This window comes from Melospiza melodia, chromosome 4 (assembly GCF_035770615.1).
Source record: "Melospiza melodia melodia isolate bMelMel2 chromosome 4, bMelMel2.pri, whole genome shotgun sequence".
Taxonomy (NCBI): domain Eukaryota; kingdom Metazoa; phylum Chordata; class Aves; order Passeriformes; family Passerellidae; genus Melospiza; species Melospiza melodia.
In genome coordinates this window covers 81389245-81417240 of record NC_086197.1, presented here as the reverse complement: position 1 = coordinate 81417240, position 27996 = coordinate 81389245, and the positions used below count along the sequence as shown (strand labels likewise).

Here is a 27996-nt window from a genome sequence, read left to right as displayed (position 1 = left end):
AAAAAAAAAAAAAAAAAGAAAAGAAAAGAAAAGGTGGGTAAAATATTAAAGAAAACAAGCAGAAACATCTCGCTGTCCTTGTCGCTCCCAGGCTGGCTGTGGGGCCCGCCAGGCGCGCTGTGTGCGGGGGGCTGTGTGCGGGGCGCGGGGCGCGGTGTGCGGAGCTCGGGGCGCGGTGTGCGGGGCGCGGTGTGCGGGGGGCTGTGTGTGCAGGGGCCTGTGTGCGGGGCGCGGTGTGGGGGGGGCGGTGTGCGGGGGGCTGTGTGTGCAGGGGCCTGTGTGCGGAGCTCGGGGCGCGGTGTGCGGGGGGCGGTGTGCGGGGGGCGGTGTGCGGAGCGCGGGGCGCGGTGTGCGGGACGCTGTCTCCGCGACGCTGTGTGCACGGCGCTCCCGGGCTCCCCGCGCAGCTCCCGCGGCCCGGGGCGGGCGGAGGGGCGGGCGGAGGGGTGGGCGGGGTGCGGGGCGGAGCGGGCCCGGTCCGCCACCGGCAGGGGGCGGGTGCGCCCTCCGCGCCTTCCTCCGGCTGCGCAGCGGCGGCGGCTCCGCTCGGTTCCTGCTCGGGCCGGGGCAGCCTGCGCGGCGCGGCCGCCGAGGGGACGCTGCGCGACCCGTCCGCGCCCCACAGCCCCGGTAGGTGCTCGCGTTCTCCGCGGGGCTGCGCGGGGGCGGCTCCTGCCCGTGTCCCGTCGCCCGGGCGCGCATCGCTCTCCTCTGCGCTGGGCGGCTGCCGGCTGCCCGCCCCTGCCTCCGCTGCTGGCTTTCCCCGGGGAGCCCCTTCCCCGGGCCGCCCGGCCCTTCCCCCATCCCCTCCCGCCCCGGCAGGCTGAGGTGGGCCGGGGCCGCGGGTCAGAGCCGGGCGAGGCGCAGGCCGGGGGCTCCGTCCCGTCCTCCGCCGTCCCAGCCCGGCGAGGGGGTCAGGGCCGGGCGGGGGGCGGCCGTGGGGCGGGAGGAGAGCGCTGCCGGCGGGGGCCGTGAGGGAGGAGGAGGCGGCGGCGGTCGGGTCGGCGGGACGGCCCGGTCCCGGGAAATGAGGGAAACGCCGGCAGCGTGGCAGCCCCTTCCTGCCGGCACAAAGTCAGCTCGGTGGAAACGCGGTGGTGCTGCTGCTCGGTGCTGGTGGTGGTCCCCTGGCTCCGTCTGTGGAGTACGGGGCCGCGGACGCTGCTGGTCCATGAGTTGTAGGGCTCAGCTCTTGCTTAGTTAAAATGCATCGTTACAGAGGGCAGCTCCGAATTCCTAAGGAAGTTCGATGTGGTGTTTGCAGAGGGATACTTATCGAAGCAGCCTGTGTGCCTTTGGTTACTGGCCTCTGACTTGCTGATGTAGGATAACATATAGAAATTATATTTTTTTTCCTCTTAGATAAATACTACCATATGTTAAGTCACGTGTTTGGCTGAACCACTAAGGGGCTATGTAACTCACCTGATTAGTTTATTTTCTCATTTTCTCATATTTAAAGAGGTTAAATCACAACGTAATAACTCCAGACTTGGGTGAAATCGTTTGCATATACCAGGTATTTTAATATTCCACGTGGCCTGTTATGCCGCACAGACTTGGAGCCCGTGGTAGCTCTTTGCTGATGAACGCCGCTGACTGCTCCTCTCTTTTACAAAATATTTATTTAATACTAATTGGGGAGTTATTTAGAAAAAGTATCAAAACCACAGACCCGCACCAGAAATAGCTGCCTAATGACTGTCAAGTTGTTTTCTCTTCTTAAAACCTTTCGAAACTTCTCGAGGTATGAATATCTTCATTAGCACATATTTTCCCTTAGGGTTTCTTTTAAGTATGAAGAAATCTCTTTGAACCGTTGATTTGCATAGTTGTTTGTGAGGCAAAACGAGTTTTGTGACTTGCTTTAAGCCTGCAGGTAGGCTCTTCGCAAGCTAATGGCTTTGCTATTGTCATGTAATAGCATCTAATCCCTGCAGCACGGAGGAAGCACCTGTTGGTTTCAGGCCGGCGCTTCCATCGCTCTGCAAAAGCCCTGACCACTTCACCCAGTGAGAGTGCGGAGTAAATAGATAATAATCGGAGTAAATAGATAATAATCGGAGTAAATAGATAATGATCGTTGTTTCATGGAACCACGAGGTCCTGCCCAGCCTCTTTAAGCGCAGTCCGAGTGCTTCAGGATATGTATGTTCTACCTAACATGGTTTGGGTTAGAAGGCGCCTTAAAGACAAAATATTTCCAGCCCCCCTGCCGTGGGCAGGGCACCTTCCCCTAGACCAGGCTGCTTAAAGCCCCATCCAGACCTGGCCTTGAGTGTTTCCAGGGATGGATTACCTGCCAGCTCTCTGGCAAACCTGTCAGTGTCTAATCACCATCCCAATACCAACCTCAGAGGCACACTGCTCTAGTCCCTTGGACACTGGGCCACTGACTACAACTGAGAACTATTAGTGCTTATAGAAGGGAGGGATGATGTACACAGCCTAAAATTTTAGTGGAGCTTTGGAAAATTAATATTTAAAAAGTGAATTCCTGCATGTTTGTTTTTCAGGGTTTGGGAGGAAATACTAACATGCAGGAAACAGATTTTTAATTTTTTCAATAAAATCGTAAGATTTATTGATTCTGTGCCAAAATACCTGTCTGCTTGCGAATTATATTGCAGCCTGAAGATTAGGTGTCCATAAAATGATTCCACAGCAGACACAGACAACTTGCTCTTAAATATTTAAATTGATCAAAGAGTATTTGTTATTCAAATAGAACTTAGGTTCTGGTTTTTAAACTTGTTGTTCCAGTGAAGTCAGAGAATTGACATTTGAGTGTAATGGCTGCAGGTCTTTCGAGTTATATTGCTAATCATTATGTCCATGAGTCATTATATAAATCATATGTGTGTTTGGTTCTGGGTTTTCACTAAAATTTGCTGAGACTGTGTAGGACTTGAGACATAATTATTGTAAACCTCCATGTTTCACCTGCCAGTGGCCAGCTGTATTAGGCCTGTGACAATTGTTTTGCTGTCAACATTATTGGAATTATTGTAATTGTTTTGCAGTTTAGGAGGATCTATCTTAAAAGCCTCATGTTGTTCTAAAACCAAGATTGTACATAAATTCTCAGAAAAAAATGTAATTTGCATGAGTGTCAGAAATCTGATAGTCTTGCAGTGAGATCATGGCATGGGTGAGCAAAACTAGCAGCCCAATGCTGCTGCACTTTGCCTCTAAACAGTCTTGAAAGTTGTCCTCTAATCTATTATTAAAGTTATATTCTCTTTTACTACATTTAGTTTCCTTAGTGAGCAAAATCACGTGAGCTGGAGCAGCTTGGTAGGTGAGCTCACCTGTCTTATAAATTTTCATGCTTCCTAGTACTATATATGCCTGAGGTCTCGTGGCATGAGTATACAGTGGAGAGGGGTGATGAGGAAGTAACTTTGAACTGGTATTGCAGCTTGAAATCTCATTTCCTAGTATTTCTTAGATTAAGCATCCGTAACCTATAAATAGGTGCCCCTGGCTTCTTGCTTCATCATCTAAAGTTCTGTGACTGACCATGAATCCAAGCACAGCCTTCTCATACTTTTGTTAAGTGTAAATGCATCCTGAGAGGGCCTTAGGAATTTTTTTGTTAAATAACTGAATTTTTTTCTGGGTAATTTTGTAACTCTGATCCCGCCCTGTAATTTGTTTCCATCTGCTTGTGTCTCGGTGTTATCCACAAATTTAAAAATTTTATCCTTCTTCAGTAGTTCATTGATGTTTATAATAAGTGGTGGATAACTATTATTAAACGGTATTTCACCCAAGGTTCCTGAAATTCAATCACACTGAAGTTGTCACATGAACAATAGTTACTCTTTTGGAATTGTTCAACTATTTTTGCTCTTCATATACATGTATTTTTATAATACAAAAATAGTTTCTATCCTAATCTGCAGACTGAGCTGCACCATAGCATTTTCCAGCCTTGGCCTCACATATCCTCAGTGCCAAGAGAATGTGGAATTAAGGAGAACCTCTGTAAGACTATCAGGACAGAGGGAGCTGCTGGAGTAAACTTTGCCCTGCATTTGATGTTGCTGTTGAGTCAGTATTAGTGGCAGAAAGTTGCACAATATGTTTACCTGTGCAAATACATGCTAGTTCTCATGACAGTCCAGTTAAAGTTTTAACATTGAAATTCATTACAGTCTCCCCTCTATTCATAAGAGTTACTGGCTTGTTTCCTTCCCTTGTCCCACCCAGTCCTCGGCTGTCTTTTGTCTGAGGAGAAGGTAACCATCTCCTCTAGCAAAGGTTTTTATTTTATTTTTTATTTTGATCTGTTTTGGTATCATCAGTTAGGTGAGTCATCATTTCACAAATGTTGAAGCTGGTGTTTGCTAGTATTGCTGCTGCTAGAAAGCTGCTGACCCTGGCACTTCATTCTGCTTTGGATCAGCCTTCACTTTCTGGGAGAGGTGGTTGATGGAGCTGCCATGCCTGCTTGTGTGCTTGCTGGTCAGCTGAGTATTGGTAGCATGTGAATGGTTCTGGAACTGCATTTGGGTTGATTCAGGCAGAGGTTTATTAAAGGAGTTCCTGTAACAGATAATTTCTCAAAAGAGCATGATCCAGAGGGGATTCCATCAGGAGTTGTTAGAGTGTGCAGTGGTTGCATATCAGCATCTTTGTGTCAGCTGTGCATAATCTCAGTGGTAAGGTCACTGTAATAAGCACCTTTCTGTCACTGAGGGATGCCATTCCTCAAAGGAGTTTAGATGTGCCTAATGTGGTAAATTTCTGCATAGTTAATGACATACAGTGAATTGCTATGCAGCATATTTTTAGATTTCCCCACTCATGATGATGCTTAGATTATAACATCTCAAGGGATAGAAAATGTCTGTGTTGGATTTTAGTTAGCAGATAAATGCCAGTTGTTAAGTAAATATTAAGTGTACAAATTATGCAAATATATAATACATAAAAAGAACACATTGTCCCTAGGTTTGTTTTTTTTTTTTCCTTAAAATTATTCCTCACAGATATAGCTTATGGTTTTGATAGTGGTTGCTGTAAGATTGCACCTAGCCAGAATGTCGATTGTGGATCTTAGTTTCTCAGAAACTTGGAAACTACAGGTTTTGGGGCTGTTTTGTGTGTCTTCAGTAGGAAGAGGTGAGTCACTCTAGAGCTGTTAAGAATCATGTCACTGACTGAGTTCCTCTCCATTTTCAAGTATGTTTCACCCCATCACTCACAAATGGCGGCCTGTCAGTGCTGTTACGGACCAGGAGCAGTGACCTGCCTGCACCACAGGAGCACTTTGGTTCTGGGTGCCTCATGCACGTGGAGGTTCTCAGGCACCAGCAGCAGTCTCATGGCATCCCATAGCAGTGTCCTGTAGGCATAGCATGGTGTGTGGAGCCTGCTGCTGCCCTTCTTCCCAGAGCTGGTAGGCAGGGCTTTCTCCACTGAGTGCTCTGCTTAGCCACTGACATGCTCTTTTAGTCCTGCAAAGGCCAGAAGCTACCCAAATACTACCTCACATGGGAGGTGAGTCAATGAGAAGGGGCTCCACAATGGAGCATGCATTCCAGTGTCCCTTAGAACAAGAGGAACTAGAGACACCAACAATGCTGTGGACAGTGGCTGTCACTGGCACCTTCCCCCAGTTTCCTCGTGAGATCAGCATGTACTTTGCTGGGATGAAGTGGAGAAGTAAGTTGGTGAATGAAGTTCAGCAATCTGTCCTTGATGACTTTATCTATCTGAACTTCCATATGTGATATTATCCAACCCCATGAAACACAGAGCTAAGATTCTCTTCAATAGATATGTCAGCAGCAATGGTATCTGCTTCATCACATATAAATAGTATGGGTTTTAGGGACTGTAAATCACATTCTTAACTATATGGATCAGTAAATTTTTGTAATAATTGAAAGAGTCTTCAAAGTATGGATTGAGTGCTTATAAGGCTCAAATTTTTTTGTTGTTCATTGATTGTGTTGCCTTTTTTTTTTTTCTTGGATTGGTTTGTGTTTGTTGTTTTAATTGCAGAAGGAATGTGGGTTAAGTTTCATTCTCTGTGGGAAGAATGAATGCCTTAGTACTTTTATCTCAGCTTCTCGGGATTCAGAAGAATTTTTCAGTGTTTGAGACTGTCTAGTTTCTGTGTTGCCCAAGGTGAAAGTACTGGCTTGATGCCACTAGCAAAAAGCTTGTAGGGACAGTGATTTGACATGTCATTTGGGAAAGATTTGTTTTGCATGTTAAGTTTCAAAACACTCCAGCACAATGCTGCTTCTCATGTGTATTTCCTTTGCTAAAAGTGAAACCACAAAGTGGTAGTCTCAACACAGGACATGCAACAGTAGCTGGAGTATCTATTTATAATTTTGGAATAAGCTTGGGTTTAATTTCCTACATGTATATACATTCATTTGTTGTAGATTTATTTTGATAGAAGTAAAATAAAATCTTGTATTTACAAGCAAACACTTTGGGTGTGATTCCGTTGCCTAGATTACCAAGATAAATCTTGATATGTATATGGAAGAACATGATTCTTATAAGAAGTCTAATTTTTATGAGATTGATAATTTTACTTCATGGTACCATTTGTTACAAAGGAAAAAGAAAATACGTATTCCTGAGTCTCTAAATTTTTCTGTGTGGACAAGCCCTTTCCCTATGTGGAGTTCTGCCAGAACCTCAGAGACTTTGTATGGATGTAGGAGTGCTGCCTGTAGGGAGCAGCCACTGGGGTCATAGCCTGTATTTCCAGAAAACACAAATGGTGCATGACTTTACAATAAAAGTGAGTTATACTATTTACTTTTTAAAAGATGTAATTGTTTTCCATGTGTGTCCTTCACTAATCTCAAATTAAATTAATTTTGTAAACATATTGGAAAAACTATTCATAGCCTAGCAGAAAAGTAAGCAATCGTCTGGGTAAGAAAATGCATCCTGCATTTAAATAAAATAGTCTTAAATGATTTTGAGTGTCTCAGCTCTTTTGTCCATGGCATATAATCCAGGTTGGCAGAACCACTGGTTTAAAACCAGAAGTCACATAAGAATAGCTAATGCTGTCCTTGACATATCTAATTCACTGTGTAATGTTGAGTTAAACAAACCACTGCTCTGAACTGCTTGAACATAACACACTGAAATATCTTATCAACAGAGGCTGGATTAAACACACTGTTGTTTCATTGATTATATTTTACCAGTTATGAAAAGCTGATTTTTTTGTTTGTTTGTTTGAAGGATTTTTTGCTGTTCTCTGTCAGGAATAAAATGTACGTGCTACTCATTGAGGAATGCAGTTTGTGCTAAAAAAAAGCCAAAACCACCAACAAAAGACAATGTCCTAATCTGCTGAAGTTTCTTGGAAATAAAATAAAAGCTCAAGTGATTTGTTTTTTGTTGTTGTTGCTTTTTTTTTGGGAAGGGGATTTTTTTGAGTTTTGGTTTCTTTGGTTTTTTTTTTTTTGGTGCTAAGTAATTTTGAATACTTGTTTAACTGCAGTACAGTGTATGCTACTCATATCAACAAATAGCAGATACATACAAAACCAGGTATAACATTATTTGACCTAGCTAGAAAGTGTACAAACACTTAAGTCCTGATCTGGGGAAACAATTTCACCCTGAACTGAATGCAAAGCATTTCAGGCTGCCACACATTTAATATTATATAACCTGAGTACAGATTTGCATGTAATAGTATAGAAATGCTGGCTTAATATTGAAGGGGATATTAGCTCACAGCTTGTAGACTTGTATCTGTGTTAAGAAAAATTGTCTCTGTTTCTAGACTTTTTATGATGATTTACAGCCTCCTTTTAAATTTTGTATTTATCCTTGTAACTGTAAGGTTGTTTTTTCTTTATATTACAACTACAAATAGGTAAGCAGCAGCCAGGGAGTACTGAGAACAGTTATTCTCAGCATTTTTTTAAAATTATAAAAATAAATATTTAAAGTAATAATGTCTTTAATATTAATTTTAGATTTGCTATAAATATGTGTTTTAAAAATATATATATTTATTCCTGTAAAAATTTAGAATTACACCTTGAAGATAAGAGATAAAGATGTCAGATCCTGACTTCTCTTTTTTACAGTTCCTTGCAGAGCAGATTTGATTCTTTTATCCCTTAGTTGGTTTATTTAGGTCATGTAATTCTTATCTAGATTCTTCCATTTGGGGATTATGCATTGAGATAGACTTAGAAAAAAATTGCACATGGGTCTCAGTTAAAAGTCAAGATAGCACATAGAGCAGGGTATTTTTTGTTTATTTAGGCAGAGCAGAGTAATTGCTTTTTGTTCCATACACAGCAGTGCTATCAGTGCATTTCACAGTGAACAGTTACACTTTTGTGGCAGTACGACATTGTTGACCCCAATATTAGAGAGCTGCTATAATCTCTTTCTCCATTGCTGCTGCTTATTTTGCTGCACTTGATGTCAATTTTGGAGTATATTACTTTCTGCTTTATTAAATATCATTGTTGATTTTGAGACCTCTTCCTAATCAGCTACGATCAGAATTCAAAATTATCTTGACCTTCTAAATTCTTGCCTCTCATCTTTGTTTGTTTTTGTGTGCCCATTTTGTAAGCATAATCCACTCATTTTACCGGGTTGCTAATGGAAATACTATTATCCTGGGAATTAAATAGACTGATCTACATGTTTCATTATCATCCTTCAAAACATTAATTACAATTGTATTTGAAACCCCCTTTAAACCAAAGTTTGTGGCAAGTGGCCACAGCTTTCTGCACGGTAAGTAGGGCAGAGGCTGTGCTCCTGCCCCGCTGATGTGTGTCCCATGGCACCATCTCTGGACAAGAGTTGAGAAAAGCCTGACAAAGATTTAACCAAATTGAATTGCATTCAGTTGGGACTGAAATCTGCATTTCATTCAGTGTTGTGTCAATGAGGCAGGATTAATAGGAACTGTTAATTTGTCAATTATCTCAATGCAGTTTCCTCTTGCACAATGAATCTAGGAGAGAAACTTGGATGATGACCACTCTGTCTGACACATGAATGCATAAAGGACTCAGTCTTGGTGCGTTAGAAACTTTATAACATCTAACAAAATTTGATGATAATTTGCTTGGAAGGATTGTAGGCTTGTAATTTTTCTATACAAAGTGGTTATAAGTTTCCTTCAGGAAGGACTTAGCAGGATTCCCTCAAGAGACACAGGTTACTTTTAAAAGCAAGCATCTGCTGGTCAACTTATTGAAACTAGTTTTGGTATGAACAAAAATACATGCAGTAGCTCTGTGGAGTTATCTATACTTTTTTTTTTTTTTTTTGTATTTTTGTTGAGTATGTCATAGCACACAAGTGGAGCAGAGTGAGGGAAAGCCCTTTCTTTTTCTCTTCCTTTTTTTTTTTTAATTGTAAGCTACTGTTTTCTATGCCCTATGGAGAGCATTTTAGACTGTCTTGGGGGTTATGATACACAAGGATGCAGAAAAAAAGCAACCAGTAACCTCAGCTCAGAGCTGTCTTTCCATATATCCTCTCCTGAGTAGTTTGTATCCAGAATAAATAAATTTTTTCTGCATGGATGGATGTGCAACTTCATGCAGGGAACTGGACAATGGCATGGCCAGCGCTCAAGAAGGATTTATAACCTCTAATTTCTTGTCTTCTCCTGTTCAGGTTCTTTTGTGGATAACTTTTCATTTTGAGGCATTGCTGCACAAGAGAATTTTTGTTTTGTTTCTGCTGTCCAAGCTGTAGACCTTGATTGAAAAACTGCCTTAGTTCTGTGCTAAGAAAAGTCTGAAGGAAAAGAAAATCCATATTTAAATCACATGATGCTTCCCAAACCCAGCCATTTTACATTGCAACTTGAAGATGTCGATGTTGTCTGTTGCCTGTTTTGTGGTGTTTTCCTTGGCCCTTGCATCTCTGTGGGGTTCTGCTGTACTCGTGGGGACTCTGCCTGTCAGCCCTGCTGTGGGCTGCACATCCTGCCTCGGGCTCTAATTAGTGGTACAGGGGAGCCTGACAGAGAGTGGTGTAGGAATAAATGATTATCTGTATTACTTGGCACTCATAAGTCAGGAGGATACTTAGGTTCTAATTCTCCTGCCTCTACTTGATGGAATGTTACATCAAAGAAGAGAAAAATAGTGTTTGGGTTGTTTTGGCCCATTTCAAAGCAATCAAAGGAATGTTGTTGGTACTGCTTTTGTGTATCTGAGCTTGCTCAAGCTCAGTTGTGATCCTGTGTTCTTTGTTTTTAAATGATCCTAAAATTTGCACTATTAAAAGTTCCAGACAAATTTTCTAATCAGTTCTCCAGTTTATTGTAATGTCTGATACTGAACATGTGGAGTAATGGTCCCTAAGCATTTATAAGGGTTCACAGCTTATGTTTTATTCCTATTCTGTCTTGAAGTACTTCAAAAAAACAATTAAGATAATAAGTGTAGGAAAGGACGTGATGTCCATAAATTATTTTCCTGCTGCTGGAAAGTGCTGTGCAACTCTTGTCTGTACTGTAGCACTGCTGTATTATTTGGTAAATCAAACCTCATGACTTTTCAGTATGCTGTAATTTAGGAAAAGAATCCCTACCTTTTTGAAATTCCTTTCAGGTTGAGGCATAGCATACTCATTTTTCCTTTTTCTAAATCAAAACACATTCCACACTTAAATAATGCATGTTCTTATTTGTTGATTGCAACAAATAATGATCCCTGAGACAGGTCAAAGGGGATATTGGGATAAAAGCAGTCAGTGTGATCATGTGATTGTTTCACTTAGACTCTTCTTTCTGGTTTTGTTCATATTCTTGTTTTCATGCTTTGAATTCATGATGTATTTTTGTTCAGAGTAAAACAAAGAAAGAAACTTCTTTTTTTCAGTGCAGACTTAAAACAAGCTTGTAGCTGTTCAAAGTACAGGCAGTGTTTATTGTAACATTGATATATTTCTGGGTGTCTGGAAGAAGAAGCCTAAAATAATTCTGTTCACAGACTTTGAAATGAAATGAGTTTTTCTGCCCCAACAGATTCTTTTTTCCCTTTTTACAAGACAAATAAATACTAGCTTTCACTGAAGGAAAATATTATATGAGGATATATGTGTGGCTACAGCTAAATGGGTATATTATGGTCTACAATATGCTGTGAGATTTCCTTTACAGTACCACGTTAGCACTCAAAAACATTTGTCTGCTTTTAAATCTAGGTGATAAGTATTTTGAAATTCTAATAGAACGGAAATAAATATTTCCGTATTTGCAGGGATTTTTCCTGCTTATTTCTCTCCTGACCATTTCATTGTAAACTTGAAGGGATAGAGCAAAATGACTGAGTCTTTGGCAAAGACACAAATCACTGACTTGAAGATACTGAAATAAGAGAAGGCAAAAGGTTTTCTGCAGAATACCAATTTTTTCTCCCTAGTGTAGACCACAAGAACTGTGTGGGTGTTTTGGTGCTTGTCATCAAATAATTTGTATTTCTAATAACAGCAATTTTTCTTATAATTTCTAAGAGAATGTTTTTGATGGTTTTGAGAGTCATGGCATAGGACTGCAGAGGGTTAGGGATGCTACAGCTTTTGTGATGGGAGTCTGGGACAGCTGCTTGGATCAGAGTGAGAGCTGATTGCGTGTTTGCACACATGGCCTTAGTGTGGCTGATTCCCGATTCAGGGATCTTGTTGAAAGTCGAGCTGGATGTCCAGGCTCAGCGCAGCATGGGCCCACCAGGGCTGAGCCTGAGCAGGGAGCAGGGCCAGGGGCAGCTCTGGCTCTGCAGGTGGAGGGCAGGTTTGGTATGGCCTCTGGACCCTGCAGTGCAGGAGGAGGAGGTGGGAGCTTTTGTTCAGAGCCTCTGGAGTTTGTGGCCCACTTTGACTCTGTGTGCTGACATGCTCTTCTCAAGAAGCTTGTGGATGCTTAGGCACTGTTTGCTTAGAGTGGTTTTCAGTTTGTTCTGAAATAATTGGAGTACTAGGGTTGGTGCTTCTGTCGTCGTTGACCGTAATGTTATTCCTCTGGCTGTACCTATGAGTGACAAATGTGTTGTTACATTTCTGTAATGCAGAGATTAAAGTGTTGACCTTCTTTCAGTTCCATTGAATGCAGTTTTTGTAGTATCCTAGAGACCAAAATGCTTAAATCTTTTCTCTCCAAAGCACAGTTTGCTATGCTGTTTGCCAAATAGACACTTGCACCCAGAAGCAGGTAGGGTTTTGAAGGAGTGCAGGTGGAGTTGTTGACTTTCACCACATAGCTTTAAGAAACTGAAGACTGCTTAGATAAAGCTCTGATAAGTACTTAGGTCACAAATTGAAGGACTGAAAGTTAAACTGAATTTATAGGGGATTAAATGAAATTAGTGTTTTTTCAGAACACTTGTTTTGTGGAGAGACAAATGAAATCAAGACATCAGAAATCTATCTTAAATCTTCCCCTAACTATGAGTGTTAAGAAATAAGTATTCAGAACAATCGTCATTAATTATATTGTCTAGAAAATCTATGGGGTTTTTTGCTCATCACAAAAGTGCTTTTTTGCTGTAATTACGATGAAGTGGTTTTTAGTTTTTATTTTTTTGTTTCCCATAGGTGGCTGCTGCTTTAATGCAATAGTGTCATTAGCTTGCTGAACACTAAACATGAGAATAGCAGGTAAGTATGCTCTGTAAAATCAGACTTTGGTCATTTATGAAACAACTGCTGTGGACAACATTAACAAGTTGTGACAATAAGGTTTTAGAGTCATAGAATACCAGGTTAAAAGGGATCTCAAGAAACGTCTGGTCTGACATTTCTTGTCAGAAGCAGGATCTAGACAAGACAGCTGTCATGTGAAAAGTGGCAATTTCCTCAAACCTTTAGTGTTTGATTAGTCTGTCAGCACACCAGGAAAGCTGAGACCCTTGTGCCTGACTAATCTGTGTCCTGTTATGGGGACCCTTGAATGGACTTCCTTTTCATTTGGGTGGATCTTGAGTGACTCTGGTAATGCATGCTTTTGTTACTCATTGGTGTAAAATTCTCTTGCTTCCCTGTCAGAGATATAGTCAATAAAAATATAGAGCTCATGCTCAATGAGGGGTGATCGTACATTGAAGGCAGGTAACTTTGGGATGATGTTGGGAGTTAATATTACAATTAAGTTACAAAGAACCTCAGAGTGATTTCACCATAGTTGCTGGTTTAGCAGAAAGATACCTGCTCCTATCTCCCTTGGCTGACAGGTGCTGTGCAGGTTTATCAGCTACCAAGTACCATCTGATTTCAACAGGGGCTGACCAAGGTGTTTCTACTCTGCTTCACCTGTTAGCACGTGCTTGAGGTTGCAGATTGTGTATGGATGGAATTGGTGTGGGATAGGTTTTGAGCATACTCACAGCATTCCATCCAGGAAGTAGCAGCTGCATTTTACCCTATAATTTTCATACCACTATAACTTCCTCTAATTTGAGCCCTAGCCCAGCACTGTACAGCCAGATTTTAAAATGGCCAGTGTTGGAGAGTCCACCTGTTCCTGGGGAGATTATTCCAATGGCTGATTGTTCACATTGTGACAAATTTTCTGTGTCTAACTGGAATCTTCCCCACAATAACTTGTACCCACTATACCTCTTGTTTTCCATGCAACTCCTTGCAAAAAGGGAGTCTCCCTCCATCTTCTTTGTAGCTGCCTTTGAGATACTGGAACATGGTACTAAGTTCTCCTCTAAGTCTTTTCTCAAGGCTGAACATACCCAGCAGTCTCAGCCTTTCCTCATCTAGCAGGCTTCCCAGTCCTTTGATTATTTTTGTGTTGGACTGTCTCTAGATTGTCCATGTCTTTGTCTTTTTTCTCTTTTTTAATAGCAGGGTCCAACACTGAAGGGAATGTAACAAGTGTGGCCTGACAAGTGCTGTGCAGAGAGGAGTAATGACTTTATTTCTGTCTGCTGGTGATGCGCTCGTTGATGCAGCCCAGCATCCTGTTTGCTTCTTTGCCAGCACCCTCCATTTGTATTGAGTTGGTTCCACCGGAATCCCCTAGTCCTTTTCCACAGATCTGCTCCTCAGCTGGGTAGATTCCAGTCTGTTCTTTACTCCTGGATTATGATTTCTGCGGTAGAAGACTTTACACTTGTCCTTGCTGAACTTCTCTGGTAGTGTTAGCCCATTCTTCCAGCTTGCCCAGGTGCTCCTGCAGGTTGGCTCTCCATTTGGACATGCCTCCTTCCACTCAGTTTGGTATCCTCATCAAACTTTGTCAGGGGACACTTCACTTGGCTGGCATAACAGGCATTGCTATTCTACTTCATTGGTGTCTCACTTTGGCACTGGGATGGTGGAAGAGCAATCACCGTGTTAAAATGCTGTAGCTGATCGGCAGTGACTGCTTAAGCTGCCGTGATTTGACATATTTTGGCTGCTGTTTCTGTGAGATGATGAAGAAATAAGGAAATGGCAAATGGTTGTCTTAAGCCACTTCTCCACCTCCCTAAAATTGTTATGTGCTGTTTTAAGTGTCTGAAACTTTCTGAAAGGTTGCTGGGAGTTTGAAAACTCTTAAGAGCCTTTTCATAGAGTTAAGTTACTGTAGTACAGGCTTTAAGAAACTCATTCTACTTGACAGAAGGGATAGTGGTTGTAAAAATAAGGCATTTGCTAATATAAAATTAAAAGAAAACATTTTTTGACATTTTGTCACAGTAGAATAGCCTGTGTAGCAATGGAATAAATCTGAGTTTCTGGTGCATTGCACTTTTATCAGTAGTGTTATTTTGCAGAAGGAGAAACCGTTGCCTCTCCTAGAAGAAAATGGCACCTTTTCCAAGATCTTGTTAATGCATACAATTCTTGTCACTACTCCTAATTTTGCTTTATTAACCACAATATGTATAACTGGAAGCAGTCTGCTAAAGTGAATCTGATAAAGAACTGGAAAATGCTCCAATTTTTGGGTACCTGATTCATCTGGAAAATTACTTTCCACACAAGTTTAAGGTTTTTTTTTTCCCTTCCATCCAGCTATTTTTTTTGCTGAAACTGCAAAGTAGATATGGCAGTTCCAACAGAATGTTTCACCTGTATCAAACATGCCAGTTTTGGTTCAAATGCTTAAGGAACCTTCTACGAGATTTCTTACTGTTCCTTTGAAGGGAGCACTTGCTGTTCAGTTGAAAAACTCAGAATATAGGGTAGGGGGGTGGTTGGTCCTCAGACTGAGTTCTTCTTCATCTCACATGATATATACTAAACATGCTCTCCAAATGCCACTTGCTAGATGACACATTCCAAAATCTGGTACCATCTTGTGGTTTTAAGCAGTGTTGCTTGGAAAACCTTTACCCCATTTCTTAACATATGTTCAGCTCATCTGTTTCTCCTGTACTTGCACAGGGTTTCCTTCCTTTCAAGTGCAGTGATCTTTGGAGTTCCAGCATAATATTTTTAAGCTAGGTTTGCACCTGTGTTTTCTTACATCATAATGTGTGTGCTCGCACACAAAAAAACCGAACTACAAGCAAAAAACCCTTGTATGTTTCTTCATCTTGCTTTTCTTTTTCTATCCACTTATCTTTTTTCAGCCTTTTGGGAGGATTGATTAGCATCTCTCATCCTTCTCAAGGCTGAGTAATCTGTCTATTTTAAGATTTTCTGAGCGGCCCGTCACAGCAGCAGTCTGAGATCTGCAGGAGTATATAAGTTTGGTTTTTTCTAGAGGACTTGGCTGGCAATCAGAGGAAAAGATGCATGCTTTAAGGTTGATTCTTCCAACCAGTTTGCTATACTGTGGTGAGATAGGAAGGCAGGATGTTGGTCAGATGCCTCCTCACCTGCTTTGTACTCTCAGTCAGTGTTTTTAGTCAGTATTTTACAGTCAGTTAAGAGTGGAGTATTCTGTAAAAATGTACTGCAAATTATGCTAAAAATGGTGAGGTTTGTGGCTGTATCACATTTCCATTTCAGATGTAAGCTGCTGTGGTTGTGTGCTTACAGCTCTCCTCCCAGGAAGTAGTTTGGCCAGTCAGCACTGCAGGAACTTAGCCCTGTAAAACTTAGAACTGCCTATTTCAGTATCTTAAAAGGGAGACAGGAGAGGTACTGCTTTTTCTTACTTATTTTAAAATAGGCTTTGAGTCATCAGACTTACTTTCTGAAGGTCATTAATGTACATTTCTTGAAAAGTAAATGAGAATGGTTGTTTCTGGTTGGCTGGTGGTTTGGGGGGTTTTTATTGTTTTTTGTTTTGGTTTTTTGGGTTTTTTTTTTGTTGGTTGGTTGGGTTTTTTTAATGTCACACTCAGAGCTGACTGACCATAGTAGCCAAGCTGCAGTACATAAACAGATCCCTAATCACTCAGTCTGGACCATATATTAAAACAGAGGTAGCTCCATTTGAGAGCAGGGGGAAACACAGTATTTGTGAACAGTGAAGAACCAGGCACTCATGGCTAAGAACATGCAAGTGGAATGGGGAAGGTGGGAATTTGACCTTCAGACAACAGCCGGGTAGATCATCTTAGTTCATTTGGTGAAGCTGGATTTTCATGGAAGTCTGGTTTCTCCTGGCTGCTGAGCTGAGTTGGTGTACTAAAGTGTCAGAGAAAGCATGAAGGTAGAGAAAGTTAAAACCAGAGTGCATTGCATAACCTGATGGATTGGTGCAGTTACATCCTACATTCCTACATTATAATATCCCTCCGTAATAGCCATCCTGTTTAGTAGGTCCACAAATGATGATCCTGTTTCCGAGTTCCCCAGAGTGGAATCTGATACACATTCCTCATGTTGCTAATTTTGGTAAACTAGTGTTACCACTTGCAGGTAACTTTTTGAAACATTTTCTGTTTCTTAACAGGTGCTGCAAAGTTGGTAGTAGTCATAGCAATATTTTTATTGACGTTTTATGTCATATCTCAAGTGTTTGAAATAAAAATGGATGCAAACTTAGGACACATATTTGGTAAGTGATGACTTTGTTTTCTCTGGACATTTATTAATATTTACTTGAGCCTTTATCAGAAATATCATGTTAGTTTTGCCTGAGCTCTTCAATTTAATAATTGAGTTTATCTTAAGTATGTGTGCTTATTTTTTTACATATAATATGTGTATTGAATTATTTTCTGTATGAAATAATAATTTTGATTCTTTTGACTGCCAAGGATACAGAATTTTACCTGCTTTTTTTTTTTTTGTTGTGTTTACTGGAAATGCATTCTTAGTCAAGCGTAATAAATTAGGTGACTTGAATCATGTTTCTGGAAATCTGTGCCCTGCCTTACTACTGCTGAAGAGATTTAGAATTTGGGGTTTTTTTTTCTCTTGTGAAGGTATGCTGCTGTGTTAAGTTGAATGTGCTGTAATCAAAACATTTCAGATGTGCTATGCAGATAAAGATTAGCAGTTGAGATGTCTCAAATTTCAGGGTCTATTTTGAACCAGAATTTTCTTTCAAGGTATTTTTTATTACCAAAAAAAACCCTAAACAATGTTTGATACATGGGGAGAGTTTGTGTTCTTTAACTCTGCATTACTGCAGCACGAGCTGCCATCTGAAGCAGTCAGCAGAGACAGCTCTAGTAATCATTGTTGAGACAGAGGTGTCATTCAGATGTGTGTGTGGTGGGGGCACTCGTGTCTCTTCATATCTCAGGAAAGGGAGTCCTGAATGGCTGGGAATATACCTGAAGTACACCTGAACTGCAGGCTTCCAGTTAAGTGAAAGCAGCCCCATCCCAGTGAAGTTGTAAGGAAGGAATTGATTTCACTTCAGTCCCCTGAGCTCCATGAATTCTCAGAGGTTTTGGATCTCTGGGTTTTTGACTCCACATCCCTCTAAGAGCCATAAATGAAAGCGGTGCTTCTGAATGAGATTCCTAATCACTTTCATTCTGCTAATGCATAAAAGTTGTTTCTTATTGCAGCATAATATTCAGGTGGATTTGGTACTTCATTTCAACCAGCCTGTTTTTATAGGGGCACAGAAAGACATTACATATATAGGATATGATATAGCAGATGACACTTTAATAGTAACATCTTGTGAAACTTCCTTTTTTCATTTTAGCTAGATCAGCGTTGGATGCAGCTGCACGCTGTGAGTATTCATAGGCATGTATTACTGCTGTGCCTTGCTTTTGCTAATAACAGAAAGACTGATGAATTTTCATAGCTCAGAAAGTCTAAATTACTCTTTAAATGCAATCAGAAACTAATTTTCCTCTTCTCCTGATTTTCCTAAAATTCTTGTAAAGTCTGTTTTGTAGTTTTGGCTTGTGGCTTTTGATGATGGTGCCAGAGCAAGTGGCAGGGTGACAACAAGAAGTTGGAATAATTAGTTGCTTCAGGAACTTAGATTATTTTAAACTGCTCTGTAACTACAGATGTGATAGTGTTTGTGTTTGCTCTCTTCCTTGAGTTCCTTCAGAATGTATTTGTCTGTTGGCCTTCCTGTGGTGTTCTCTAAAATCTTGGTTTATTTCCTTTTGAAAGCTACAAAACCTCCAAGATACAAGTGTGGGATCTCCAAAGCTTGTCCTGAAAAGCATTTTGCATTCAAAATGTCAAGTGGAGCAGCGAATGTAGTTGGACCTAAAATTTGTGTAGAGGATAATGTGTAAGTATTTCTGCCTGTTGTTTCTGAGTGTCTCTTTCAAATACTTAGATCACTTGCACACAAAATCAGCAGCTTAAATTAGGGTTTTTTTGCAAACAGTATGCAAACCAACACATGTCAAAGTTTGTGACATGAAAAGGTCCCATTGCATTATAACCTTATCTCTGATGAAGCACACTTAATGCTCTGCAGTAAATGCAGAAGTGTATGTTGTTTTAACACATGCAAGGTAGCTTGCACTTTGTTTCAGGTTTATAGACTTAAGGGTTAGACTTTGTCAAGTCAGATGCACACTTGTCTCTAAGGAACTTGTCCTGGTGCTTCTGATAGCAATTCAGTGAATAATTGTATTGTCTTTTGCAAGTAATCTTTTAAACTATATTTCCTCAGTACCAACGTCAGAACATATTTTCTACTTTTCTTCTAAGGTTGTCTTCAAAAATGAAAAATAGTATTTTAATGATTGATAGTTATTTAACTGTGCTGATAGTAGCTAAAGTTAATAAACTTCATCCATTTGTGAAATGAGGAAAACAACTGCTTGAGACAAAGTTTGGTTTTAAGTCCTCTTTTTAATAATGTTTTTGACACAGTATTATCAGTAATACTGTGCATAAAGTATTTAACTGAGTACTTTTCAGTAAACCCCCATAATGGGAATATTAATATTTATTTTTAGACTGTGTTTTTCCTCTTTGGGTGATAATGAGCAGGAACAACCCAAGTGTGCAGCTTCCTATAACATAATCTAATCCACTTGATTTTGCAGGTGGCATGTCAGAAGAGACATAATGTTAGTGGTGTTGGAAGGAGATTTTTGTAAATATCAGTCACACTTAACACTTGTGCTTTCCACTTGCTACTCCAGTTTAGCTGTTTCTCAGCTAACACTGTATTAGTACAGGTAGCACATACAGCAGCTGGTGCTAATGAATTCTAGAGCCAATGGCAGCTTCTGTGAACAGAAGAACCCCACACAATAGAGTAACTAGGATAATACATGTATTAAAAAAAATCACTTTACTCCCCAAAGTAACTGTAAGGCTAGTCTCTAGTGATCTTAAGAGAAGACTGTTTTAGCATGAACTAGCATTCCTGTGTAAGGCTGGCTTAGCTGAAGCTTGCTGGCTGGTGTGAGTGGGTTTGCAGCAGAGCATCCAGGGTAGCTGGGGAGCTGCAGGTGCTCAGCAGGGGCTCACCTGGGCACCACGGGCTACAGGCTGCTCCTTCCCTTTCCACTCTCACAGGCTGCTCCTTCCCTTTACACTCTTACTGGTGACTTGCTGGGTGACCTTGGCCAGGCTGATCTAATCTCAGCCTGGTATTTCTGCTGGTGTTACAAAACATCCTACTGTCTCATTCTGGTTGCTTAATATAGGGAGCTTAATATCTGTGAACACTTAAGCTGATTCAATGGTTAAAAGATGTGGGAAAGCAAGTAATATTTTAATTTCAGGATTGTAGAGTTGTTTTGTTTGGGATTTTTGACTCTTTTTTTGTTTTAATGTCTTGCTGACTGTTTAAACAAGAAGAGGTTTTTCTATTTCTGTCCAAAAATAGAAAAATCCTCTACTAGAGCTTTTTCTGAAGAAAGTGATGAAAAAAAAGTAGTTGCTGGAAAAAGTCCTCTAAGTGGGCACTTCAATACACAGCCATTGGATTCTAAAGTCCAGCTTTCCTTGGCAAACATCTTTCTGAATTCCTTCAGAGGCCAACTGGTCATGTCTGTCTAAGTGTCCGCCAGGAAATTTGATTGATTTTAGATGATCTCCTGCATTGCTCATAAGAGGTTTTATTTATCTTTCAAAAGCTCTCAATTTGCAGACTAAATTCATGGAAGAATTCTAAAACTAATAAAGGGCTGCCCTCCTGTGAGAAGCTGTTGTATTGCAGCTTCTTGTGTTTGTGATGATGCACAAGCTGTCTCAAGGGTATACAGTAATATATCAGAGCTCTGAAAAAAACTCATTTCCTCTTGAGTAGCTTTTTTTTTAGGGATATTCTGTGAACTCACAGTTGCAAAAAGGTTTTTCTTTTTCTGATTACTTTGTGTTCTTCATACTTCCCAGACAGGACAGCAGGAATGAGTTTTCATTATTTGTTAGCTTTTAAACTCATTAACTCATTTTTGTTCATTGTGTGCTTGCAAAAAAAAAAAAACAAACTTAAAATATTGGTTGTGTGCCTGTGATGAGCTCCACAAATTAATATTTGATTATTTTTTAAAACATTAATAATATAACTACAGAAACATCACTATTTTTGTGGCACTTTTAATATACAGATGTACTTTGAAACCATGATTAAGCAATCAAATAAAATCAATACAGCTGGGGGTATTTGATGTATTATTCTTAATTCAGTGGTGCTTTAAGAACACAGATTAGTTCAAGGAGATTTTGCTTCATTTAAGTACTCATGAACGCGTGGTCTTTTAACTATGTCTCTCTTAGAACTTGATCCTATTTAAAAAACAGAAATATTTCACATCAGAAGATTGCTCGATTAAAAGTATTTATTTTGTTGCAGTTTAATGAGTGGAGTAAAAAATAATGTTGGCAGAGGAATAAATATGGCCTTGGTCAATGGTAAGTGACATTTTAAGTGGGCAGATTGTCTTCATTTTCAAATTGTTTCTGAAATTTAAGGTGAAATACTATGGCATGGTGAAAGGCAAGCACCAAGGAGAAAAGGAAGTACTCAGCTTATTTGTACTGAGATAATGTCAGATATTGGCACTGACACCTTGTTGTTACAAAGCAGAAAAACTCTGTGCATTTTTGTTTCTAAAAATGGATTGTAAAAATAGTAATGTGGAATGTGGTGGTGACTGTCTTTTTGATACATCATGTAAGTTCCTAATGAAAACATAGAAAAAGACATGAGATGCATGCTACTTCTTTTGACCTTGTGTATTGCCACCACTAATTATACTGTAGAATGCATTCTTCTGTTGCTCTGTTTCCAGTGAAACTTCTTTAGCATCTTTATCAGTTTTGTTACTACACACAAAGACCAGTTCATTATTTCCTCACTTAAATCAGTATATTTGGTCTATGGACTTTGTCCATAAACACATCCTGTTAAGTAATTGTGTTTTGGGTTTGTAATTTTCATTAAAACCAAACAAGTTTAGCTCTGTTACCTTGAAAGCTGGACTGAATGTCAGCACTGGTACATCTGTCTTTAATGTGTAGGAAATGATTCCTTGTAGCACTGAGATAGCACTTTGTCATTTCACTGCAATATAAATTCCTTTTATTTGCAGATTGCACTCAGATTTACACCATCTAAAGCATAACTTGAACAATACTTCCTAATCCTGTGTTGCTTTCCTGAATTGTCTCAATCTATTCAAAACCAAAATACCTATGTTTGTATTTTATAGCTCCAGTCTTTCTCTCTGTCTTCTAAACTTTAAATGAATGTATATATTAAAAAAAACTCCACCTTCCATCAAATACTCCTTTGTAGACAGCATAATAAGAAAAGGTAATGAGATATACTATATTGTCTGCTTTTTCTATTTATTCTGGATGTTTAAATCTACTTACACTAGTACATCTATAGCAAAACACGGAGTCTAATTTTAATCCTTGTAACTTTCCATATGGTACAAAAGGCAGCCTATAGCTATACTGTCTATTTTTGTAAAACCAGCTTTAAAAAAAGGCAGTTATATTAACTGAATATTCTCTGATGGTTTTAGAGCCTGTGAGTGTTTTAATTTATTTTAGATTCCACTTGAAGCAAAACCAGAATTTTGCCAGAATCATAGAATGGTGTGTGCTTGAAGGGACCTTTAAGATCACCCAGTTCTAACCCCCTGCCATGGGCAGGGACACCTTGCACTAGACCAGGTTGCTTAAAGCTCTAACCAGCCTGGTATCCAGCACTTCCATGGATCATCTCACTTTTTTCCTTTTATCTTTCTCTGCACTTTTTCACAAACCACTGCACTGTTTCCATAAAAGAGATGCTACCATAATTCATTTATCCAGTGTCTTTTGCAGCACTTTGTCTGAAAGAGCATAAGAGGAGTTGGGCATGTTATCTGAAAAATAATTTTGGCTATATTTGATGGCATCAAATGTTTCTTTTTCTCTTTTCCTTCAGGTAAAACAGGAGAGTTATTAGATACTAAGTTCTTTGACATGTGGGGAGGAGGTAGGTGCAATTACACTGGTCAGAGAGAAACAACAAATGTGCTTTTTTTTCTTCCTTCTTGTCCAGACTCCATTTGCTGTGTGATATAAGGTGATAGCTAAGGGAGTGCTTCACCTCTACCTTTGTAATTGTGAGGAGAGTGCAACTTTAAAGAAACATAAGTAGTTGAGGTGGGAGGGAAGGGTGTGGTTAGTCAAACAGACTTGTTCCCCAAGGTAGTTCTCATTAGTGGTTATGTCTTTACACAATAAGGATTAAACTCTTTCTATAAAATAAGAGTTCTCGGATGCATTTTAGCTTTCTCTCAGTCTGCATCTTTTTATAAGGATATATTTACAAATTTTATATATATTCTATATATAGATATTATATATATTATCTTTACAAATATTCTTAAAAGTAATGTCTTTGCAGAAAGACATTGCAGATGTTTAAATTTGTAATTGTTGCTTATTATTAAACAGTTTTATGTTCTCTCTTCAGATGTGGCACCACTTATTGAATTTCTGAAGACCATCCAGGATGGAACAATTGTGTTAATGGCAACATATGATGATGGTGCAACCAAGTATGTAATTGATTTTAAACAGCAAATGTTGCTTAAACTTTTATATGCTGTTTTATACTGAAAAAATGCATTATCACACAACCACTTTTAATAAGATTTTGTCCTTCCAAGATGACAGATTTGAAACTGTTTATTAGTTATATAATGCAGATGTGGTTTGGGCACAACAGAAATCAAACTCAAACTAAGCAGATATAGGTGTGCTGATTTTTCTATTGCTGATGGCTCATTCTGTCTTAGGCTAGCAAATTCAGATAGGTCCAGGCATAGGAACATGATTATGAGAACATACTTTGGTTGAAAGAACTTTCTTCAGATCAACTCCAAGGCAGAGTTTGGTGGTTACAGGATGGCAGAGACCTTTCCCAACAAGCCTTGCCTGTATCCTTACATTTAAAGTCACAGAAGTTACTAATGTGAGCCTTGTATTTTTTGCCCTGAGTGTTTTACTGTTTCACCCTAAAGCTATTCAATTTATTAATATAGGTGTAGCCTAAGAGGATTTAGGTCTCCTGAAACATTGTCTTCCAACTTTCACAACTTGGGTCAGTTTCAATAGATACTAAAATTTACTGTTGAATATGTACTACAATCTACCCCTCACTTAAGTCATCCTATCCAAAGGATTGCTTTTCACAGTGAAAATGGAAACTTCTTTCCCTTTTCTCTGTTATTTTACTAATAATTAACTTTTTTGTTAATGTAGTCTGTACATTTTTTGTCCTTGTTTGGTTCAATTTGTTGTCTACAACTTGTCTGTATTTTTGATATAGAAGCAGCTTCCCTAAGTTCTGACTTTGCAGTGTGCAATCTTTACCTTAAATGGTCCAGTGTGTTTACATTCACTGCTTTTAGGAAAGGAGAAAATCATTTACTGGGGTATTAGCCAAGGTTGGACCTTCTCTCTGTTGTTCTGTTCATTTGTTTTGTTACTTTACATTTTGCCTTCTTCCCTTTCTTCTTTGATATTTTAGATAATAAGAAGGGTTAGTTTTGCTTCAGTAAGCCTTTACAGCTGATGATTTTGAAAGTTTGTTGGCAGATAGAATACAGCTAAACAAGAAGTTGTGTTTGGCCTTGTCTTGCTGACAGACAGGATCTACTGCTTTCTGACAATACTACAACTACCAACTGGTAGTTGATAGTAAATATTAATGCCAGTTCTTGGAAACAAAATTGTGAAGAATCAAGCTGCCCTAATGCTTGAGAAAGTTGGCGTGTGGGTTGGGCAAATAACCTGCACAGTATTTAATAATTTTCATAATTTTGACTAAAGTGAGTCATACGGCCATATCTCAATAGGTAGAAGTAATCAGAAGTTTTGTGTCTTGTTTAGTAATCAGGCACATTTAGTAAGTTAAAGGAAGAAATCAAGAGGTGCTATTTAGAGAGTTTGGAATGATATCCTATCCTACAGAACTGTTTTCCTTTAGATACTAAAATTATCCTACTTGGGTTTACAGGCACTGAGCCATGCTGGAGGCAGCATTCTGAATTTTGAATTAACTGCCCCAAGCAGATGAGAACTTATTTCAGATACTCATTTCATTTTTGTAATCTAAAATAGCTTTTACTTCATCTAGACTTCAGCTTGAGCCTGCAAACAATGTTTACTTCAAGGGCTGACTTTTTTAGTTGCTTGGAGAACTGCTAACAGAACTTGAGATGTACAAATTCTCACAGGAGAGAGCTCTTGGCTTGTGTTGGTGTAGTGCTAGGTTTACATCCTGGTTCCTTGAGATTATAGTATGGAAGAGCAGCGCTCTTTGCATCAGCTAATTCCAGAATCAGCCTTACCTGATTCTGAGATAGATCTTGCCCAATATTGACTGACTTAAAGTATATTAAATAGGATCAAAGCAGACTGGTGCACTGAAGAATGAAAGCTCTAAGGGCATGTATTTTATTCACATACTCTGGTTCACAAACTTCTCTGGTTTGTTCAAGGCTTAACGAGGAAGCACGGAGACTGATCGCTGAATTAGGAAGCACGTCCATCACTAACCTTGGCTTCAGGGACAACTGGGTCTTCTGTGGTGGGAAAGGCATTAAGACTAAAAGTCCATTTGAACAGGTATGTGATTCTTTAACTTCCTGGAATTTAACAGCTGGCATTAATAGAGGCATAGCATGTTTTATAAGTGCCATGCATTTGTTCAAGGTGGGTATGCATTGCAGTACTTGCACATAGTCTTATTTTCAGGTATTTTCCTTTTCCTCCTTTTAAACATACAAAAAAAAGATTCTTTGTTGCCTCATAAATAAGAAAAAAAATATATTATGTAGATCTTACTATTCCAGTAACTAGATAATTCATCTTTTTAGTGAATCAAATTAACCTGAAGAATTCAAAGCTTGCTGCCCAAGTTTTATTCTATTTTAGATGCACTAAGAATGGTGAACTTCCAAGAGATAAGTGGGTAGTTAAGGTGTTGGTGTTCCCAGCTGTTAGCTTTGCTCTTCTCTCAAATTGCTGCCATCACAAAATTTGTGAAATAGAATATATTCCCATACTTTAGCTGTTACAATTCAGCATGTGTCAGTGTTGCCTTTAATCACTGGTAGAAGTAGCTTTGTACTAGCAGAGTAAGGATGTGTTTTCTTCTGCCAGCTTTGTAAGGGAGGGGAAACTAAGTGCAGAAACAGTGGCAGACTCTTGGAGGCAATAATGTCTTACCTGACTGTAGATGGTTTTTTGGTGGACAAATAAAATGTTCTTTGAAATCTCACTATTTGTTTTCATTGCCTTGTAAATTTAGTATCCTTGTTTATTTTTACCTAGTGGTTCATGCTTTAATGCAGTTGGTCATTTCCTTCCTTCTCTCTTCCTAAGCAAACATCTATAATAAAATTTAAAAATGTTTTCCCTGTGTGGCTTAACTTTTTACCATACACTTGTCCGGGCAAGTTACTTTAAATGGTGAATGCTTCAAAGCATGGAAGTTAATAATGTTTTTTCTTTGTCCATGGCCTGAAAATGAGTACATGTCTTAAAGGTATGAGTTAAAGCAAAAGGATAAATGACTTCAAATTAACAGTAGATTGATATTTTTCATTTATAGCATATAAAGAATAACAAGGACACAAACAAGTATGAAGGGTGGCCAGAAGTTGTTGAGATGGAAGGCTGTATCCCTCAGAAGCAAGACTAAATGAAAACAGAAGAAAAGGAAAAAGAATATGGAAGACAATGCACTTTCTGCTACTATTAGAGAGAGGGCTATGAAGGAGACTGTACTGTAAAAATTATTTTTAAAGCATGCAGCCATCTTGTCAGTGTGTGCATGAGCACTGACATTTTGAATATTGGGATTATTTATTGCTGACACACATAGAAATTCTTTTTGTAAATATGTCCAAAATAAAAGAAACATCCAATCATTTCTATGCAGGTTTCTTAAAAGCACAGTATTTAGTTTGCCTGTGGTAAATAATACTTGTAGATAACTGGCTAATAAATAATGTATGTGGACAATAAACAGATTGTGACAAATGTACTGTCCTCTTAACAGTGCAATGTTGCTGTGACTATGTAAACCTGGTGGAATATTGCAGATTTTAGTAATACATTAATAAGGAGCTTTAATTTTTTTTATCTTCTGCCTTTTTAATGGCATCATCAATTTTTATTAAAACTCTTTGGTTATTCTAATACCAAGTGCTCCAAAAGTTTATTTTGTAGTCCCGTATCAAAATTGAATAATCAGCAAAGGAAAACTACATGATAGTGTAACACAGATATGCCATGAAAAGCACAAGAGAATTTTATTTTCTATCTTTAGGGGATGAACTAAGGTAAATATGTAAATAGTATGTGTGATATTTAAAAGCAGCTTGGAAGAATTTGTACTTAACTTGAAAGTGTTTGCTTTATAGAAGGGACTGGCACATTAAACAGCAGTACTGTGGCTAAATTTTTCATTTTTTATTGCAGCTTTTGTACTGCTGCTTAACCATTGCTTCTCCCTATGGCAGTTCAGCTGCAGTGGATTTGTGTAATGGAGGAGGTTCCTCTTTTGGTTCTAACAACAGGAATAAATTTCCCATCACAAAGAGAAAGCAGTCTGCCTTCTAGTGAGAGCTGTTTCGGGGTACACAGCTGTGCACCCTCACCACCCACAGTACTTCTCATGAGCTGAGGCAATCTCCTCTTCTGGAATGTCAGAGAGAGAGAGCAGTGTGTCTTGGGTTATGCAATGTGTGACTTGTAAACTTAACTGAAAAGTGATGTTTCCTTCATCCTTTTTTTAATGGAAAAAAAGGACCAAGTTTAAGTGGCCTTATTCTTTAGCTTATATCAGAGCTGTGTGAAGACCTTGCTTTCTTTCTAAACGTGTATTTCTTTTAAGTGGGGCCAGCTTGAACTTTTCCTGAAACTAAATTATACCATACTAACTGATTGTATCCATATTCACAAAATTAGGGCTGAGACAGAACTGGCTGTAATCTCCTGCAGCTTTGTGTTATGAATTCTGGTACATTCCTCAAAAACTTCAAGCTAGTACTATGGGGCAAAAGCCACAAAGTATTTTTCAGGAGCCCACAGTGAGTTTGACAGAGGCTTTGGAAATAGTATTATTGTTGATGTTTTCTGAGTCAAATTCTGTACACTAAAAATTTCAAGCAATATTGAGAATGACCTTGTAAGAAAAATAAATAATCTCTGATACCAGGGTAA

At 39.3% G+C, this 27996-nt stretch overlaps 2 protein-coding genes across 2 annotated transcripts; one reads left to right on the top strand and one right to left on the bottom strand.

The window, feature by feature from the left end:
* Nucleotides 1-45: 45 nt before the first annotated feature.
* On the bottom strand, nucleotides 46-804 carry LOC134418027 (proline-rich protein 2-like). The gene has a single exon (XM_063155877.1). The coding sequence runs from the start codon at nucleotides 802-804 to the stop codon at nucleotides 46-48; it is 759 nt and encodes a 252-aa protein (XP_063011947.1).
* Nucleotides 535-27996, top strand: FAM3C (FAM3 metabolism regulating signaling molecule C). The gene is made up of 10 exons (XM_063155349.1): nucleotides 535-630; nucleotides 12577-12639; nucleotides 16823-16927; nucleotides 18035-18064; nucleotides 18460-18583; nucleotides 21113-21171; nucleotides 22700-22750; nucleotides 23234-23318; nucleotides 25266-25392; nucleotides 26381-27996. Exons 2-10 carry the CDS (start codon nucleotides 12627-12629, stop codon nucleotides 26468-26470), a joined length of 684 nt encoding a protein of 227 aa, XP_063011419.1. The 5' UTR covers nucleotides 535-630; nucleotides 12577-12626; the 3' UTR covers nucleotides 26471-27996.